This window comes from Trichoderma asperellum, chromosome 5, assembly GCF_020647865.1.
Source record: "Trichoderma asperellum chromosome 5, complete sequence".
Classification (NCBI taxonomy): Eukaryota; Fungi; Ascomycota; class Sordariomycetes; order Hypocreales; family Hypocreaceae; genus Trichoderma; species Trichoderma asperellum.
In genome coordinates this window covers 874175-890929 of record NC_089419.1, presented here as the reverse complement: position 1 = coordinate 890929, position 16755 = coordinate 874175, and the positions used below count along the sequence as shown (strand labels likewise).

The 16755-nt window shown below is 50.2% G+C and overlaps 5 protein-coding genes across 5 annotated transcripts; 2 read left to right on the top strand and 3 right to left on the bottom strand.

The window, feature by feature from the left end:
• Nucleotides 1–444: 444 nt before the first annotated feature.
• Nucleotides 445–1219, top strand: TrAFT101_008447 (uncharacterized protein; the record flags this gene model as incomplete). Its single annotated transcript, XM_024898722.2, has 3 exons — nucleotides 445–685; nucleotides 756–837; nucleotides 1027–1219. The coding sequence occupies 3 exons, from the start codon at nucleotides 445–447 to the stop codon at nucleotides 1217–1219; spliced, it is 516 nt and encodes a 171-aa protein (XP_024762137.2).
• A 920-nt stretch (nucleotides 1220–2139) lies between these two features.
• On the top strand, nucleotides 2140–4734 carry TrAFT101_008446 (uncharacterized protein). The gene is made up of 3 exons (XM_024907968.2): nucleotides 2140–2968; nucleotides 3027–4322; nucleotides 4391–4734. The coding sequence occupies exons 1-3, from the start codon at nucleotides 2258–2260 to the stop codon at nucleotides 4511–4513; spliced, it is 2130 nt and encodes a 709-aa protein (XP_024762138.2). The 5' UTR covers nucleotides 2140–2257; the 3' UTR covers nucleotides 4514–4734.
• Nucleotides 4735–4749: 15 nt separating this feature from the next.
• On the bottom strand, nucleotides 4750–6069 carry TrAFT101_008445 (uncharacterized protein). The gene is made up of 4 exons (XM_024907969.2): nucleotides 5872–6069; nucleotides 5701–5820; nucleotides 5255–5620; nucleotides 4750–5178 (listed from the first exon to the last, which is right to left on the bottom strand). The coding sequence occupies exons 1-4, from the start codon at nucleotides 6066–6068 to the stop codon at nucleotides 4842–4844; spliced, it is 1020 nt and encodes a 339-aa protein (XP_024762139.2). The 5' UTR covers nucleotide 6069; the 3' UTR covers nucleotides 4750–4841.
• Nucleotides 6070–6776: 707 nt separating this feature from the next.
• TrAFT101_008444 (uncharacterized protein) lies at nucleotides 6777–7728 on the bottom strand (the record flags this gene model as incomplete). The annotated part of the gene is made up of 2 exons (XM_066128333.1): nucleotides 6777–7588; nucleotides 7659–7728. 2 exons carry the CDS (start codon nucleotides 7726–7728, stop codon nucleotides 6777–6779), a joined length of 882 nt encoding a protein of 293 aa, XP_065984451.1.
• A 608-nt stretch (nucleotides 7729–8336) lies between these two features.
• On the bottom strand, nucleotides 8337–11407 carry TrAFT101_008443 (uncharacterized protein; the record flags this gene model as incomplete). Its single annotated transcript, XM_024903756.2, has 8 exons — nucleotides 8337–8824; nucleotides 8893–8972; nucleotides 9043–9555; nucleotides 9616–9903; nucleotides 9980–10203; nucleotides 10266–10654; nucleotides 10717–11119; nucleotides 11201–11407. 8 exons carry the CDS (start codon nucleotides 11405–11407, stop codon nucleotides 8337–8339), a joined length of 2592 nt encoding a protein of 863 aa, XP_024762141.1.
• Between the last annotated feature and the right edge of the window lie 5348 nt (nucleotides 11408–16755).

The window sequence follows — 16755 nt, the reverse complement described above, 5'->3', positions numbered from 1 at the left end:
CGACTTGGATGTTCAATTCTCGTATATAACAGGTATAATCTTGTGCGATGTTCCACTTTTTGGTAGCAGTTCCAGCCAAGAAGCTTTCCACAATGGCGCTCCAGCGTAGATGTAGCCACTTTGAAGTAAATACAACTGACCCTGCAGCCAAAAATCTACATTTCGTAGAGTATAGGTATATAGCAGTACTTTGTGTACGCAATGCTCGGAGTTTCTTGCAAGCCACTTATAGAGATTTCAGAGGAGCAATACATTTGTGTGTGCAGGTACAGTTATCATGTACTTAACTTTTACCTTATAAACTTACTATGCCCTTTGGTGAGTCACTTGGGAAAAAAAGAATTTTCTCCTCTTCTCGTCATCTCTTCCTTATATAGAGTAGATCGACCTTGTTTCGACACTTGAAACTTAGACATATCCACCTACCAGCAATTCACATTCACCATGAAGGCCTCAGCAATCTCCCTTCCCCTCTTCCTCTTGTTCCTCTTTGCTTCGCTCAGCTCCTCTCTGAGCCTCCGCGACCTGCTACCAAGACAGGGGCAGGAGATTAAAGATTTGACGTCGACGACGATATGGCCTCCGGAGAAGCCTCCTCCGGTCGACGATGTCACCTTCTCGTGGTGCCAGACGTACAACCAGTCGGATACGTGCTTTTCGAAGGATTTGAAGCATGGCTGGTGTTGTAAGTCTGTCCGAATAGCCTTGATTGCTTGGTCTGAGAAGAATGAGGCGCTGAAATTTGACTCTTCTAGATGATTTTCGGCTTTTAGATCCTGCCATGTTGGATATGCTGGAGGATGTGGGAGCGTCGGGAGGGCAATGCATGTTGTTTAGGTGAGTTTATATACCTATTGCTCCCTACTATCTGCAGTATTTCTGTTGCATCTACCCCACGTCTGTGATATCTGCTGCATTTATTATATCCACCGCGTCTACTCTATATACACCATTGTGTTACAACTTGACAACTGCCATGCTATGTACACTTTTCAGCAGCCAGACTAACCCGTAATTGCTCCATAGCGCCCCAGACTGTAAAGGCAAACGAACAGCTATATTCGCCGGCGAGCACCTTTGGACGTCATATCTCTGTCCAAAACCCAGCAAGAAGGTCAAGTGGAACCGCGACGGACGCTCGGTGCGCTGCTGTTCTGGCCCGCCAAACACGCCGTGGTGCAACAACGCAGTCAGAAAGACGCACAAATGCTTTCAGTAGTGGCCGGTGGTTGTGGTTGTGGTTGTGCCTTGGATATATATGTATACATACATACATGTATATTGTTGTTATTATTTTATTATTATTTCTCTTTCGCAATTACCGCCTCGGTAGCTTCAATTGTGCATCTCATCAGCTAGACAGAGGAAATACACCACCAGTTGAATGCAACAAGGCTCCGTATACGCGTGTCGGCGATTGCCATGTTGAGCGCTTTATCGCGGCATTATCGTCCGTCCTCTCTGTGATGCAATTGCAAGTCCCAACACAAAAAAAAACACTTAACTATCCTAGCCAATTAATTAGTTGCGTGTAATTAAAATTGCCCGTATTAGCCACGGCCCAGGTCAACACAAGCTCATTAGTCCCAGCCTCTGTATCAGCCCCCCATAAATCCAGGCAGCAAGACCACTCACAGCCCACCGCTCCCCGAAACACGTGCCGCCGTGGACTTCTCGTGCCGCCGCCCAGCGAGGCCCAGGCGCGCTGGTGCCTGGAACTGTTCCGAAACAGCTCTAGAGACGCTCAGCTTGCCGGATGCCACAGACGCAGCCGCAGCGTTAGCGGCGCCTCTAGCGGGGGAGCGCTCCACTAAAGTAGGCAGCTCTGGGGCTCTTTGCGCTCTGCTGGAGTAACAGCTGCTGGCCAGCTGGCGACACGAGCCAAGCTGCAAACTATTAAAACGGCGTCGTCTGTCGGCATCAAGCCGCGTCCAGCATGAGCTTTTCTTTCGTTTCCTGAGCCATTGGGCAATCAATCGAGTCCTGTTGACGCGTTTTCTGCCTTGCTCTGCGGCATTGAATCGAATTGCGCAGGCATCGTCATCGAGACAAGCACCGTTCCTTGTCTGGCACCCAAAAAGACCACTGGCACCAGCTATAATAGAGCGCCACCAGCAACATTCTGCTTCCTCTGTCTTTGCAACCTCTCCTCCTCCTCCTCCTTTTCCTCCTCCTCCTTACTCCTTACTCCTTACTCCTCCTCCCATTCACCCCCTCTCCGTAATCATCATTCATTGACATCCTCACAATCATCATCATGGCCCGTCGAAAGACTGCCGCCGCCGCACCTGCTACGCCCGCAACGCCGCCGCTGGAAGGCCGTGTCCTCGCCATCAGCGGCAAGTTTGACAACTCCAAGCACACCCACGCTTCTTTGGAGCAGCTCGTCAAGTCCTTGGGCGGCAGCGTCACCAAGAGCGTCACCAAGACCACCACCCACGTGGTCTGCACCGAAGATGACTACAACAACAACACGGCAAAGGTGGCTGCTGGCAAAGCCAAGGACCTGCCCCTGGTCAGCCCGGAGTGGATCTTTGAGTCCGAGAAACAGAACAAGACTATCGACCCACAGGAGCATGTCTGGGGCAGCGATAGCGCTGATCCTAGCGATTCACAGGCCAATGGCAAGAAGCGGCCCCTGATGGTCTCCAAGAGCGATGATGATGAAGAGCCCCAAGCCAAAAAGACCAAGACGGCCAAAGGGGCCAAGGGCTCTAAAGCCGCCAATGGCAAGGCAAAAGCTGACTCCGACCCCGAATCTGAGGCCCAGCCCGAGACAAAAGAGGAGAGCCAGGTGGCTGAAGGCCAGTTCATCAAGAAGAAGAATGTGGCTATTCCCGTAGATGAGCACTGCCCGCTCAGCTCCTCCTACCAGGTGCATATCGATCCAGATAGCGGGTTGATCTATGATGCTTCCCTCAACCAAACGAATGCGTCACACAACAACAACAAGTTTTACCGTATTCAGGCGAGTCTAGATTGTGCCTCACATTCGCAGCAGAGCGTGCTAACGGAATACCCCTCAGGTCCTTGTTGAGCCCAAGTCAAAGTCGTACAAGACATGGACTCGGTGGGGCCGCGTTGGTGAAACTGGTCAAAGTGCCCTTCTTGGTAACGGCACCGTCGCAGACGCACTCAAAAACTTTGAAAAGAAGTTCAAGGACAAGTCTGGCTTGGCGTGGGACAACAGAGGTGATAACCCAAAGCCCGGAAAGTACGCTTTTGTCGAGCGTAGCTACAACCCAGATTCGGATGACGAAGATGATGCCGACGACGATGCCGATGGCAAGGGCGTCAAGAAAGAGGAGGGAGACGAGATCAAGATTGCCGACTGCACCCTGCAGCCCGAGGTCAAATCGCTCATGGAGCTCATCTTCAACCAGCAGTATTTCCAGGCCACTATGACTGCCCTGAACTACGACGCGAACAAGCTGCCCCTGGGAAAACTCAGCAAAACAACCATCACCCGCGGATTCCAGCAGCTGAAAGACCTCGCAGCCCTGATTGATGATTCAACTATCGCCCGGGACAAGTATGGTATGACTATGGCCGATGCCACGGAAATGTTATCCAACATGTACTATTCCATCATTCCGCACGCGTTTGGTCGCAATCGACCCCCAATCATCCGAGACAATGCTTTGCTCAAGAAGGAGATAGAGTTGCTGGAGAGCTTGTCTGACATGAAGGATGCGGCCGAAATCATGAAGGTTGACCGCAAAGCGACAGACAACGTTCACCCTCTCGACAAACAGTTCCAGAGCTTGGGTCTCAATGAAATGACCCCGCTGGATCCCACCAGCACCGAATTCCAGTATCTGTCAGGCTACCTCAACGGTACCAAGGGCGACACCCATAACCACAGCTACAAAGTCCAGGATATCTTCCGCATCGAGCGACAGGGCGAAGACATTCGTTTCAACGAGTACGCAGAGAACAGTAAGATTGGTGCAAACCGCCGTCTCCTCTGGCACGGCTCGCGCGCCACAAACTTTGGTGGTATTCTCAGCCAAGGTCTGCGAATCGCGCCACCGGAGGCGCCCGTCTCTGGTTACATGTTTGGCAAGGGTATCTACTTGGCCGACATGGCATCCAAGTCTGCCAACTACTGCTGCTCGTACATCTCTGGCGGCCAGGCCCTCTTGCTTCTTTGCGAAGCCAAGCTGGGTGACCCCATGCAGCAATTGACCAACTCCCGCTACGATGCTGGCAACACTGCCAAGAAGGGCGGCATGGAAAGTACCTGGGGTATGGGTATGACGGCACCGCCCAAGTGGATGGATGCTGGCGTTGTGCATGAAAGCCTCAAGGGTATTCAAATGGTAAGTTTGACGTTTCTTTATTTATTACTTCTTTTGCGCCGCGGACTCATTTGCTGATTCATCAAAAGCCCGACATCACTGAGAAACCGTGCGATACCAACGTCGATGGCGCATACCTCCAGTACAATGAGTTTATCTGCTACGACGTTGCGCAGGTCAAGCTGCGCTACCTCCTCCGCGTCCAGATGTAATGAGAGGGGCAAATTAGGGTGTAGTAATCTCGGACTTGAATCTTGCTTTGTTTTCTCTGTGGGTATGTGATGGATGGATTATGGGCCTGGGCATTATGAGAAAGGAGTATCTTTAGCCGGTTTTATGGGCCATTGCCTTGGGAGTTATGGAAGACAATATTCGTGTAAGATAGCTGGCTAAAGCGTTCAAGTATGACGTTATGACTAGATGATAAATTGATGCATTTAATAATATCTGCTTCTGTTGTTCTCATTCGCAATTTCATTATTCATTTTTGATCATTATATTCACATTTAAGTACAGGCTACACCAATCTTGAGTACCAGCCTAGTCGCCCAGCGGATAGGCATGCAGAATCTGTCCGTAGTACAGCTCCGCATCTTTGGAAGCGAGGAATATGAAAGAGGGAGCAATCTCGCTCGGCTGGCCAGGCCGCCCAATCCCAGATTTGGCTCCAAAGCCCTCCATCTGTTCGGCGGGCCGCGAAGCCGGCTGCAGAGGCGTATGAACCGGGCCGGGGGCTACGGCATTCACTCGGATGCCTTTGGGCATGAGCTGCTTGGCCAGCGATTGCGTGAATGAAGTGATGGCGCCCTTGGTGGATGCATAATCTACCATTGACGCAGTGCCTCGGAACCCAACTGTAGAGGTTGTGTTGATAATGCTACGAGTTTGTCATTCATATTAGCAACAGTTGACGAACGTCTAAATGGATGAATGGAGAGAGACAAGAAACTCACGAGCCGCCCTTTTGCATATGCGGCACCGCATATTTAGTCACTGCAAACATTTGCAAAATGTTACTCCTAAAAGTGCTTTCCACATCATCAAGGTCAATCTTGCTAATGTCGTCGCACATCATCTGTTTCGACGCATTATTGACTAGCACATGGAGGGCGCCAAACTTTTGCATGTGCTGCTCAACGGCCTTGCGGCACGTTTCGTTGTCCATGAGGTTGCCTGGGATGAGGAGGCATTCCTTGCCCTCCTTCTCGACCATTTTCTTGGTCTCTCGGGCGTCTTCCTCTTCTTCGGGGAGGTAGACGATTGTGACGTCCGAGCCTTCGCGGGCGAAGAGAACTGCTACTGAGCGGCCGATGCCAGAGCTGAGCGAGCGTTGATTGTTAGATGAGCTGGCCATTCTGGATTGTTTATTTACATGTATGTGAGATTTTATGTTACTTACTCTCCGCCGGTGATGAGTGCTTTGTTGCCTTTGAGCTTTCCGGCTGCGAGATACTCTTGGTGTTGATGTTTGCCTTCGAGAGCGGTTGATTCGCTGGTGGGCTTCATGTCCTTTTCGAGCCTGACGTACTGGTATTAGTAGGGACTTCACTTTTTTTTATGTGAAATTTACCCTGGAAGATCTTGTCTTTGGGCTTCTTCAACCGGTTTGAAGCTGCCTGATTCGGTGCGAGACATTGTATGAAACTTGTTTGAAATCTTTGAGTTGTGATTTACTGTAGGGTAGCTGCGTGCGATATACGTGCAGGTTAACTGAGGTCTAGGGATAATCAATTGCTTCAGAGAGCGGCGAGTAGCAGTCTTGAGCATGATTTCTCACATACGCAATTATATATAAATTTAATACATAGTACATATTACTTCGTTGAGTTTATTATATAATTACCGCCCTCGTTGAAAGCTGACAGGGTTGCGTTTCCGTGATGTCACTCATTTTGGCCAGACATGACGCAGACGACACGAAATTGTCAATGGCTGCTCTTCTCTGCAGCCTCTACCCCACTGAACATAAAAATGCAACAGAGATTAAATAACAATTAAACGATTATCCCATCATGCATTACCAACGCGATTAATCAGAATCATGTGTTTTAAGCTCAGCGGAACAAGCTCCGGTGATCGACAGCCGCTAGTACGAAGCTTAAAGTCGTTGCTTGACATAATTGAAACGATGATTGGAAATTTGGCCATGCGAGTTGGCTACTACTAGGATCTCTCTGTTTACTTACTTGCATGCCTAGTATCTGAGATGAAGGAAGGAAAATTGTTAGCATGAATGAGGGTGTTAAAACTGACTGCTGAATAAAAGAAGATGAAGAAGGAGGCTGAGAAGTTAAAAAGGACAATTGCTTTATTGAATCCTATACTTGGCTGAATAGGCTCATGTTATCATGCAGTTCAAAATAGTTGGCTTGATTCGCGTATCATCTCAAAAGCATCATTCTTATAAAGTGGCTCAATTATAAATACCATCACAAGAAAAAAAAAACATATCTTACATTGCCTTTGACATATAAGCTACATTCCGTCGGCGAGCGTATGTCCTCCATCAACCACCACTCTCTGCCCATTAACAAACTGATTCCCAGCAAGAAACAGCACCGCCTGCGCCATATCTTCATCTTTCCCCGGACGCCTAGCCGGAATCATGCTCTCAAATCTCTCACTATCCAACTGGCTCTTTTGTCTCTCGTCGCTTTCCCCAGCCGTCATCTCGCTGGGGAACACCCCCGGCGCAATGCTATTAACGCGAATCTTCAACCCAGCAGCAGCAAACTCCGCAGCCATCATGCGCGTCAAGTGCTCCGCCGCCCCTTTGGACGCATTGTAGCTAAAGTGGTGCTGGCTCGTTTTGATCAAGCCGGATATGGAAGTGATGTTGATGACGGTGGAAGACCATCCGGATTGCGCCTCGGTAGAGTTTTGCAGCAGCGGCAGAAAAGCAGCCGTGGTGAAATACATGGCGGCAACATTGGTTCGATACGTGTCGAGCCAGTCGTCAAACGTCGACGAGTCGCTGTCAAAGAGCGCCTGTTTGAGCTCCTCTGCTGAATTGGCTTCGGCAGTCGTGTGCTTCTCGCCGCTGACGCCCGCGTTGTTGACGAGGATGCAGATGCATTTTTCGCGCGACTTGATTTCGTCGACGAGAGCTTTGATGCCGTCTTTGGAGTTGACGTCTGCTTGGATGGGGATTATATCGCCAGGAGCATTTTTGCCGTGAGTTGATGCGGCGTTGTCCAGCTTCTCTTTGGTGCGGCCGCAGATGTAGACTTTTGCGCCATTGGCAGCAAGAGCTTGGGCGGCCATGAGCCCAATTCCAGATCCGCCTCCTGATTGCATATCAGTTTTATTAAATTCAATAGATACATTGTAGAAATGGAGAATGCAAAATGAACGTACCGGTGACTAAGGCAACCTTGCCGGAGAGGTCAAATAGCGATTGTCCTTTGAAATTATGCGTGCTTGCCATGATGATTGTAGCCTTACACCATTTACTGACTACGACAGTGAGAAGAATTAAATTTTCGTTTTAGTAAAATGCTGGTACATATTTACTTAATTACCGACGTCTTATTTTCTACCTGATGCTCAAGACTGGAACTCTTGCGCTGCGAAGACGTCATTATACCGAATCGCGGGTAAATATGGGTATCTCCGTGTAAGTGGCGACATGAGATGCGGCGATTACATCTTAGACCTGCATCGAGTACGACTTTATTACGTTGTACCCGGTGAGATTGCTCCCGGCCAATGATGGTGAGTTTTTGTTTTAAAAAAATATCCAGATGTGGATACACTGGGTCAGCCTTTAAGAGCATTAAGTTTCACAAAACATGGACGTCTGTGCTGCAGCAGCTGCTAACTAGGCACTGGAGATGTTGGTGTTGATCGATTCAAGTAGCATTGGTTATCACGGTCAAAGTAACAATCTCTCTCTCTCTCTCCTCTTTTGTCATTCATTTTTTTTCCCTATCCAACTTGAATCATCGCTAAATATGTACATCGTATATACGTCATATTCATATACAGCTCGTTACAGGCCAAACACAGGCCAAATCGCCCCATCAGTCACACAATTCATGAGGCAACAAACTTGAAGCCCGCGCCAGAAGCCTCCGTGGCGCCATTGTTGATGAGAGACCCATCGCTCGCCAGCGTAACCCACTTGCCGTTGCTGCCAGCCTTGATAGTGTACACGCCGCTGGCCGCACCAATCTTCTGGCGGATCGTGAAGACCTCCCAGGTAGAGGCCGTAGCACGGGCAGCCTGGAGAGTAAAGTTGCCCGACTGGTCGGCCGTGACGAACTGGTTGTTGCTGGTGAGCTTGAGGTTGCCGGCGTTGGGCGTGTACGAGCTGACGAAGACGCCGGCATTGGCCTGAGAGCCAGAGGCAACCAGGTTGGACGACGCCGTGGAGGAGACAACCCACTGGCCCGAGGTGGCGGCCTGGATCTTGAAGTTGCCGTAGGGGTTCTGGGGGAAGTTGGAGCCGCAGATGGGCTGGCCGCTGGGGTTGGGACGAGTGCCGATGAAGAAGAGCTCGTTGGAGAAGGTGTTTCCAGAGCCTGTAGGTGCAGCTTGTTAGTATATTCATTCCGCTAATCATAGGAATAAAAAAAGAAACACAACGTACCCCAAGTGGTGAGGTTGGCACTCCAAGCGGCAGCGGTTTGGGGATTGGCGTTGGAGTAAGCAGCAATCAAAACGCATCGCCTAAAAAAGTCGAGAGATATTAGTATCGCTGCGTGAGAAGCTACAACAGAAGAAGCGTGAAAAGTCATACCAGTCGTCAGCAATGGTTGGGTCGAGGATCTCGTTTTGAGCATATGACCAGACGTTGTTAACCCACTGAGTGTCATACAAGACCTCGTTGATAGGAGTGATGGGCAGCATCTGAATAGCAGCAATCTCACTCTTCTCAGCGCCCCAAAACAGCCAGGCGCCAGACTGCCAGTCCTCAACGTTGCCCATCGTGACCAATGATCGGACTGCGGCCTCGGGGTAGGGGTTGTTGGGATCAGTTGCGCTCTGCTGAGGGTACAGGTGCCAGTAGACCTGGGCACCCTGCTGTTCGGTAGCAACGAGCAGCTTGGCGTAGTTGACGTAGTCTTGGGAGAGGGCCACGGAAGCCCAGAGGAGAGCGCCGTAGTAGCCGTTGATGGCCTCGCCGGTGGATTCCTGATCGCGGCTTCCAGCTCCGTTGGCAATGCCCGAGGCCCAAGAGTGGCCTGCAAACCAGTCACGGCAGCGGGTGACGGGGAAGTAGGGGTCGTTGGGAGATGGGTTGATGATATCACTGTTTCTTTGGTTAGAAATGGGGAAGACGTAACTCGAGAGCAACGAGATGAAAGCCTACCGAGCAAACCAGTTGATAAAGTCCTTGTGCTGAGCCAGCCACGAAGAGTCGTATTTTGCAATGACAGCAGCGATCGTGAGGAAGTATCCGTAGTGGAAGTGGTGGTCGTTGTAGTAACCGTTACCAAAATCGATGCCAGAGTTGGATGCGCCAGCCTTGTCGACAACACCGCCCCAAGAGGTTTCGTACGCAGGGAAGGCTCCCGTGGTAGGGGCAAACCAGTTATTGAAGGATGCTTTGAGGTAGTTGGTGACGTTCGGGATGAGAGCGGTTTGTCCAACAGCTTCACTGTATATTGGGCATCAACGTTAGTCTCGACCATTGAGCATTAGTTATGAGGAACAATGGTTAGAAGTGGTCTTACGCAATAAGGGCGAGGCGGGCTTGAGCGGCCAGAGTGCCTCCCCAGTAGTAGAATTCGTTGGGGATAGGCGCGTTTGCCACGTTAAGCTGGCCAATCTCGTACTGGAGACCCTGGATGACAGCAGAGTTGCAAGAAGAGTCGAGGGCTCGCGGAGGGTTCCAGCTAATGCTGCTCAGGTTGTACAGCAGCTTCCACTGGTTGCCGAGAGTGGGGTACATCCATCCCTGTTTTTATTTCCATTGTTAGTTCTTCATTTTCCCTTTTGATAGTGCTTGTTGTAATTCACCTTTGTGGTAAGATAACCCAGAGACGAAGTGGGGGGCGAATTGGGGTTCTGCAGCGACAATCGGTGGTGCGGCCAAGTCAGCATCAGGAGGTTGGCGCCGGCTCCAACAGTGTTGTAGTTGAAGATGAGAGTGCCCTGCGTGGTGGTGAAGCTGTAGTCAAGGCCAACTCCCGTCGGGTAAACGGTGTAGTACTGGTCGAGAAGAGCCTTGTGGCTGCTCTGGACAAGTCGGACCACACGAAGGACGCCGGTGAAAGTGCCGCTGGCCTGGATTGTGCCAACCGCGCTGTTGGTGGCGGTGGCCTTGAGAGTTATGGAGGAGAGCGCGTAGATGAGGTAGGTCGTTCCGGTGGTGTCGACGACGGTGAACTCGGTGCCAGTGGCAGATACTGAGTTGCTTTTGTGTTAGTCAACAAACAAACTCCCCAGACGGGATATGATGCTCACTCACCACTCTGTCCGTTAGCAATGGACTGTCCGTTAAAGGACGCAATACCGCCGTTTCGCGAGGTAAGCAGAGGAGTCGCAGCATTGTATTGAAGCGTGATGTAAGGTGATCCGGGAATCAGAGGAGACGTCATGGAGGCGCTTCCCTGGAAGTACTGGACCGTCACAGAGTGCGTGTCAAATGCCGTGGCCTTGTGGTTCGCAAAGGCGCCAGAGTGCTCGACGAAGCCGGCGCGCCAGTCGTTCTGTGTTGGCTGCTTGATGGACGTGCCGTCGAATTGTCGGTTGTTGCTGACGCCAAAGTTGATGCCGTAACCGTCGAGCTGCGACTCATACGGGAAGGGTCCCGAAGCGGTGGCGTTGCCGGGTGTTGCAGCATATGAAGCCCACCATGAATTGGTAGGGAACTTCAAGTAGGAACAACAGTCAGTCAGCCATCGAACAATTGCAAGTTCTAGGGGATGAGGGCATTGATTTCAATTTCTTACCGGAGGCTTCAATCCAGCAAAGAATGAAGCTACAGGAGCTCCATCGGATGCGGTCTGAACGGTACCACCAGAGATACCTGAAGGGTTGCTAGTCGCAATGGGAGAAAATAGGCCGCGATCCGCGAGAAAGTTGACCTTCTCGCTGCTCGGCAGAGCCGCGACGCCAATCGCAGAGGCGACGACGAGGTTAAGAAGAGAGCCTAGCATCTTTGGAGGGAAAGGCTAGGGAAGATCGCTTTGCTTGGCCACACCTGGAGATTTTCGTCAAGGGGGAACGAGGGCGAACAAGGCCTCTTATATTGGCTTGTTGGCCAGAGACTCATTGCATCACCCGACGATGTCATTTCTATTTCGGCAACGGGGCCCTGTCTTCCCTCCCTCGTAGCGGAATCTCGCTCCGATCTAGGTCCAACCCCGGCGGTAATTGGATGCTGCGCATGCTGCACTCTCTTTCTCTTTCTCGGCGGTATTCGACATCGTGATATGCAACCGGATCTGGTCATCCGAAAACAAGAACCTTTGGGAGGGATTGTAATGTTCGTGGTAGCAGTAATTCGACTCAGCCTTACCCTCCTCCTCCCTGGCATGTTCCGTAATAGTGGTAGGTAGCAACTCTGCGCCAAACAAAACATGCTCAGGGCCAAGCATGGATTAGCAGAGGCGGCTATGCGTCTCCATTGGCATTATCCACTCCGCCGACGATTCCGATCAATCTCAAGGTTCCTGCCTTTCGTGACCGGGGTCCTAAAGCATACGTATTTAGATCGGACCGAACGTGAAAGACGTCAAACTTGTTGCAACAGTCGCAACCTCTTGCCCAAGAGGCAGTGTAAAGGCGGTGGAGATACTATTTCCATCAATTGTTGTTCGCTGAAATGCTCGTCCTGGTGGGAGGTAAACTGGCATGATGTTCATCTTGTCTCTAGCCATCAGCAGCATGTTTTCTTCATGTTATCATGCTCCCTTCTGCTGCCGATTACGAGTCTCCTAATCCTTCTTCACTTCATCTAGCCCCCGAAGCGACTTGTCGCAGCGAGTGGATAAAACATGGGGTTAACGGCGGGCCTCTTCTCCCATGTTGTCTTACTGCATAGCCATGAGTAGTGCAAATACTTTCAAAACTTCTCTCTTGGTAGTGCGGGCACCATAGGGCCATCTAGTGCCCTGCATTAATAGTGATCAAAAAGTAAACTTATTACTATAAGCACTTAGCTCTCCCCTTCAAAGCTTGGTTAAACAAGCTGTTGTGCTCAATCCCGCAGCCAAGGAGCCAAGAAGTTATCCAATTGCCTAATTGGGTAACCTCCCGGCTCGGGATGGTGGGTCTGGCGCTTGGGAAGAGATATGGGGGCGGCGGCTTGGCATCTCCCTCTGCTCTCCTAGGGCTCATCTGCGCTGTAACCGTCTGACGGAAGGTCTATTTCGATATCTATATGCTGAAACGTTGAATCATACGAGGAAATAGGGAGACTATTTGTTCACTACTATTTGTTTATAGAAGGTGCCCTGCTTTTTGCAAATTTTGAGGATGAAATGAGAGCGAAGCGAACAGGGTGGAATAAGTAATCAAGCGAGATGGCGAATGATCATCCGTCGGAGTTTATTGTCAAACAAGGATAAGGGGGAAAGAGTCAAAAAACAAGCATGCGTGACTGTTTTCTGTCTTCCCCACAATCGGCCGCTTCTCATGGCCTTGTTAGTGCGGAGATGGAGGATGCTGGAGGCAGCACAACAACCAGCCGCGCATTCGGCTCCGCATCTCCCCGCATCGAGAGATACCCGGAAAGTCGGAATGTTGAGCATGGCTGGTTTGGGATCCAACGTTGTGAGAGGTGAGAGCTGAATAAGGCACAATGAGGTGGCTTGAACTTGGATATAACAGCGGGCCTACCTATAAGCATACTATATACTGCGTAGGATGTCTCACAATAGAGAATACATGTATCACATGTAGTTTACGTAGATTAAATGTAGTTTCCGAATGTGGAAGATACATTGAGTGCCAAAAACATCCGATAGAGCGGTCTGTTTCAGCGAGGAAATTACAGCCTCCTGCAAAGGCAACTCACCTCTGGGAGGTCCCTATTCCCAACCATCTGAGGCTCTATATCTATATACCACCAGCGCATATGACCCATTCAACCCTAATGACCGGGGAATCGCGGCATTTACTCACTATCTTCGCCCATATTAAAGACAAAGTCTGCCAGTGGTTTTCGGCCGTGCGAGTAATGCCGCGACGCTAACATTTTGCATCATCTTGGGACAGGGGGGGCTGGGAATACTCTTCGGTACTAGCAGCAGATGGAGTGCGTACCCATATCCTGTGACACTTTGTCTCCCCACAGGCTGGCGGGGAGCAAAAGCCCGCCAATAAGAGGCGAGACGGTACTGCTCTCCTTTATTAACAAGAGCAGTCTCTCCAGAGAAGAAACAAATCCTTCAGTCATCATTATTGGCTAACCAGTTAAGACTAGTAAGGACCTGGGGTTCTGGTGGTTTTCCAAGACTTTGGCTAGAGGACGGATAGACGGCAAGCATCACAACACAGCGCAGACAATACAATGCTGGTACAATATGCAGTGGCACTGCGTTGTTGGAGCGTATGAGATAGAGTCGCTAGCCAGTTATGTTCCTGAAAATCGTGGAAAATCTTGCCGGTATTGAGTTAGCGGAAAAGTCTGGAGCTGATGCGCGGGGCTTCGGCCCCAGACTGGTATATTGAAAGGGCCGAATGGTATGGAGATGGGATGCTGGAATACGGGCCTACTTGAAAGTAAAAAGAGGTGATTTAGCATTGGAGGAGGCTTAATGGCTTATTAACCACGTGGTTGAGAGTGCTATAAGTGAGTCTTGAAAGCGTGATTTTTTTTTTTTTTTTTTTTTGGTGGTCATTATGATTGTGCGATTGGAGATGTTTCTTTGGTCACGCTCACGAGATTAAATATAGTACAAAACAACATGACTAAAAATAATTTGTAATTTATACCTACTATTATGAGCAATCACTTGCCTGCTAATAATGGTTGTGCGGCGGGGAGAATCATTGTTTATTCCCGAGTTTCTCCCTTGGATGTCCCAGGTTGTAAATGAGGTTATACTCATGACATGTGACGGCATCGTACTTTTAAGCAGCGGATGCTTATGTCGCATTCAATCCAGCAACTATCATACCAATGCAGCATCGTAAGCTGCGATGAAGGAATATGAATATTTGCTCTGTGTAACTTCTATTTATACGTTAGGCTAGAGTGGCAACGTGAAGCCGTCAAGTAGTACATTGGCTCTGAATGCTTACCAACAATTCTAAGAATATCTCTTGGTTGAGATGTTATCTCGTTGAAAGACGGTGACTTCTTACTTTACCCTGAAGATTCTTTTCTCAGCTTCATTTCTCTCTGGAGAGCCTTGCGGAAGAGTAATTACCACAGGCATCGGTCCTGGTGCCATTCTACGACTCCTCGTGATGTTTCGAGTTGATAGCCAGCAGTTGAATTTGAATAATTGATAGGAGTGGAGGACAATGCTTCTGCCGGTATTGTGCGACATCAGCTCTATGCTATACGCATTGGTGATGGATTACGCAGCATGGCCTGCGAGAGACAGACCTGGAAACTTGGGAACTTGGAGACAGGAGGAACACTCAGTGGTAATACACTCCAATGTATGACAAGCAACCCAGAAGCATTCCATAGGTATTATTACTAAGAATCTTGGTTGGATCAGAGCTTATGTCGACGGTCCTAGCCGTTTAGGGCGTTTTCGAAGTCCACACATAAGGACGATAGCATTAGGTAAGATCGACCGCATGCAGGAACTTTTCTTGGCGGTAGCTGTCAACCACTCTGAGATGTCGATACTGTGTGCTAACTAAGCACTAAGAAAGGCTCATGTTAGCAGGAAATTATCTGTCAACCAAGCTCTCATCAACGGGGATGCTAGGCAACCGCGTGTTTTGGCGGTGGCTGATGCTTCGGGGCGCACAATTGATGCCCGAAGAATTCGCCACTCTGGCACAATCAAACGATGGAAGACAAGGCTGACGAAAAGATATGGCTATAGCGCCATGGTAAGGTTTACCGCGGTAGAGATGAATCTACGCTACACGAGTCGTCCAGATCTAACGGCCTAGGCGCTAGAGATCCAAGGGGCATGCATCTTGACAAGCAACCAAGCTTTTGACTGCACTAGCAGCACCTTGAAAAAAAAAAAAAAAAAAAACTCTTCCAAACCCATCAATGCCATCCCGTCCAAGCTTCCCTGGCAGCTGTCTCAAGACAACGGGTTAGTCTCAGTTGAACCACGGGCGTGGACCTAGATGAGGCGATGTGACAGGCAAGCAAGCTGCGATATCTGCTAGATGTCGTCTTCTTCAGGAACTGCCGGTGGGTATATTAGGCTCAGAACGGGTGCAAGTCGCGATGCTTGGCCTGAGAAGCATAAGCCTGTGGGTTTTTGGCGGCTGCTGCCGAGTTCCCGGGCTGGTGACGGCATGCAGATTTGGCATGCCGGACTTGACTCGGGGAAGCGGTGGAGCCTGGCCGGAGAGCGGTTTGGGGGAGAGAAGCCGGAGGAGCCGAACGCCACGCCGGCGACACGGAAGCGGGAGATTTGGAACAGCAGGAGACGCGTTTTACAGACGAGAAAGTTTTAAGAAAAAAGAGGGAGAGAGCAAGGAGCTTCAATTGGTAATGGTTGTATGAGTGGTTTTTTTTTTTTTTTTTTTTCTTCTTCTCTCTTAATGGAGAGAGTGGTGATTGATGCAGAATTAGACATCGGTGCTCTTTGCCTACAGCCAAAGGTAGCTGACACCGCCCACTAAACGCACTGGAGGAGCCACCTACTGAATCATTCGCCGTTTTTTATTTTCCTCTTCTCTACTCTGGAGTAGACTCCATTCATTCCCCAGGTTTTCTGTACAGAAACTGGGTACCAACTCCATGTTTGCACATAGCCCGATGGAGCAGGTACTCTTTTATTACTGCTACTAGTATCAGTATTATCGTTGTTTATTTCTTCATGCTCGACCGTCTGTAGCCGTTTATGCCGCGCAAGCAAAAAATGACGTAGCACGTAGTTCGGCAGATGAGATGCTCCCAAGCCCAGACTGTCGGCAAGCCCCCTGCACCGCGCGTGGGTGTAAGCAGGAAATAAGACGAAGCGGAAGCATTTTCAGAGGCAGAACGACTGATGTGGCGTTGTCTGGGCCAACGAGAGGAGAGGAGAGAGAAAAATTCAGCGATCCACCGATAAGGCTGCCTGCTGCTGCTGCTGCTGCTGCTGCGCCGTTTTAGCGGGTCTAAGCCGGCTCAATGGAATGGCTTCGGAATCAGAAATCTGTATGGATGGATGGCCCCGTCCTCGGCTGCGTTCTCTGGTGCCTCTCCACGCTGCTGGCCCCGAGTCGCGAGCCGCGAGTCGCCCATCCAGAGAGCTACAGCTGTGATTCAGGCTTCGACGCCCCGTCTCCCGCCGTTGATTCGTGCTGGCCGTGCTATTGTCTGCAGCCTGCTCAGCTCGGCCAAGCGCATCCCCGCTGCGGTGGAGAGATGACG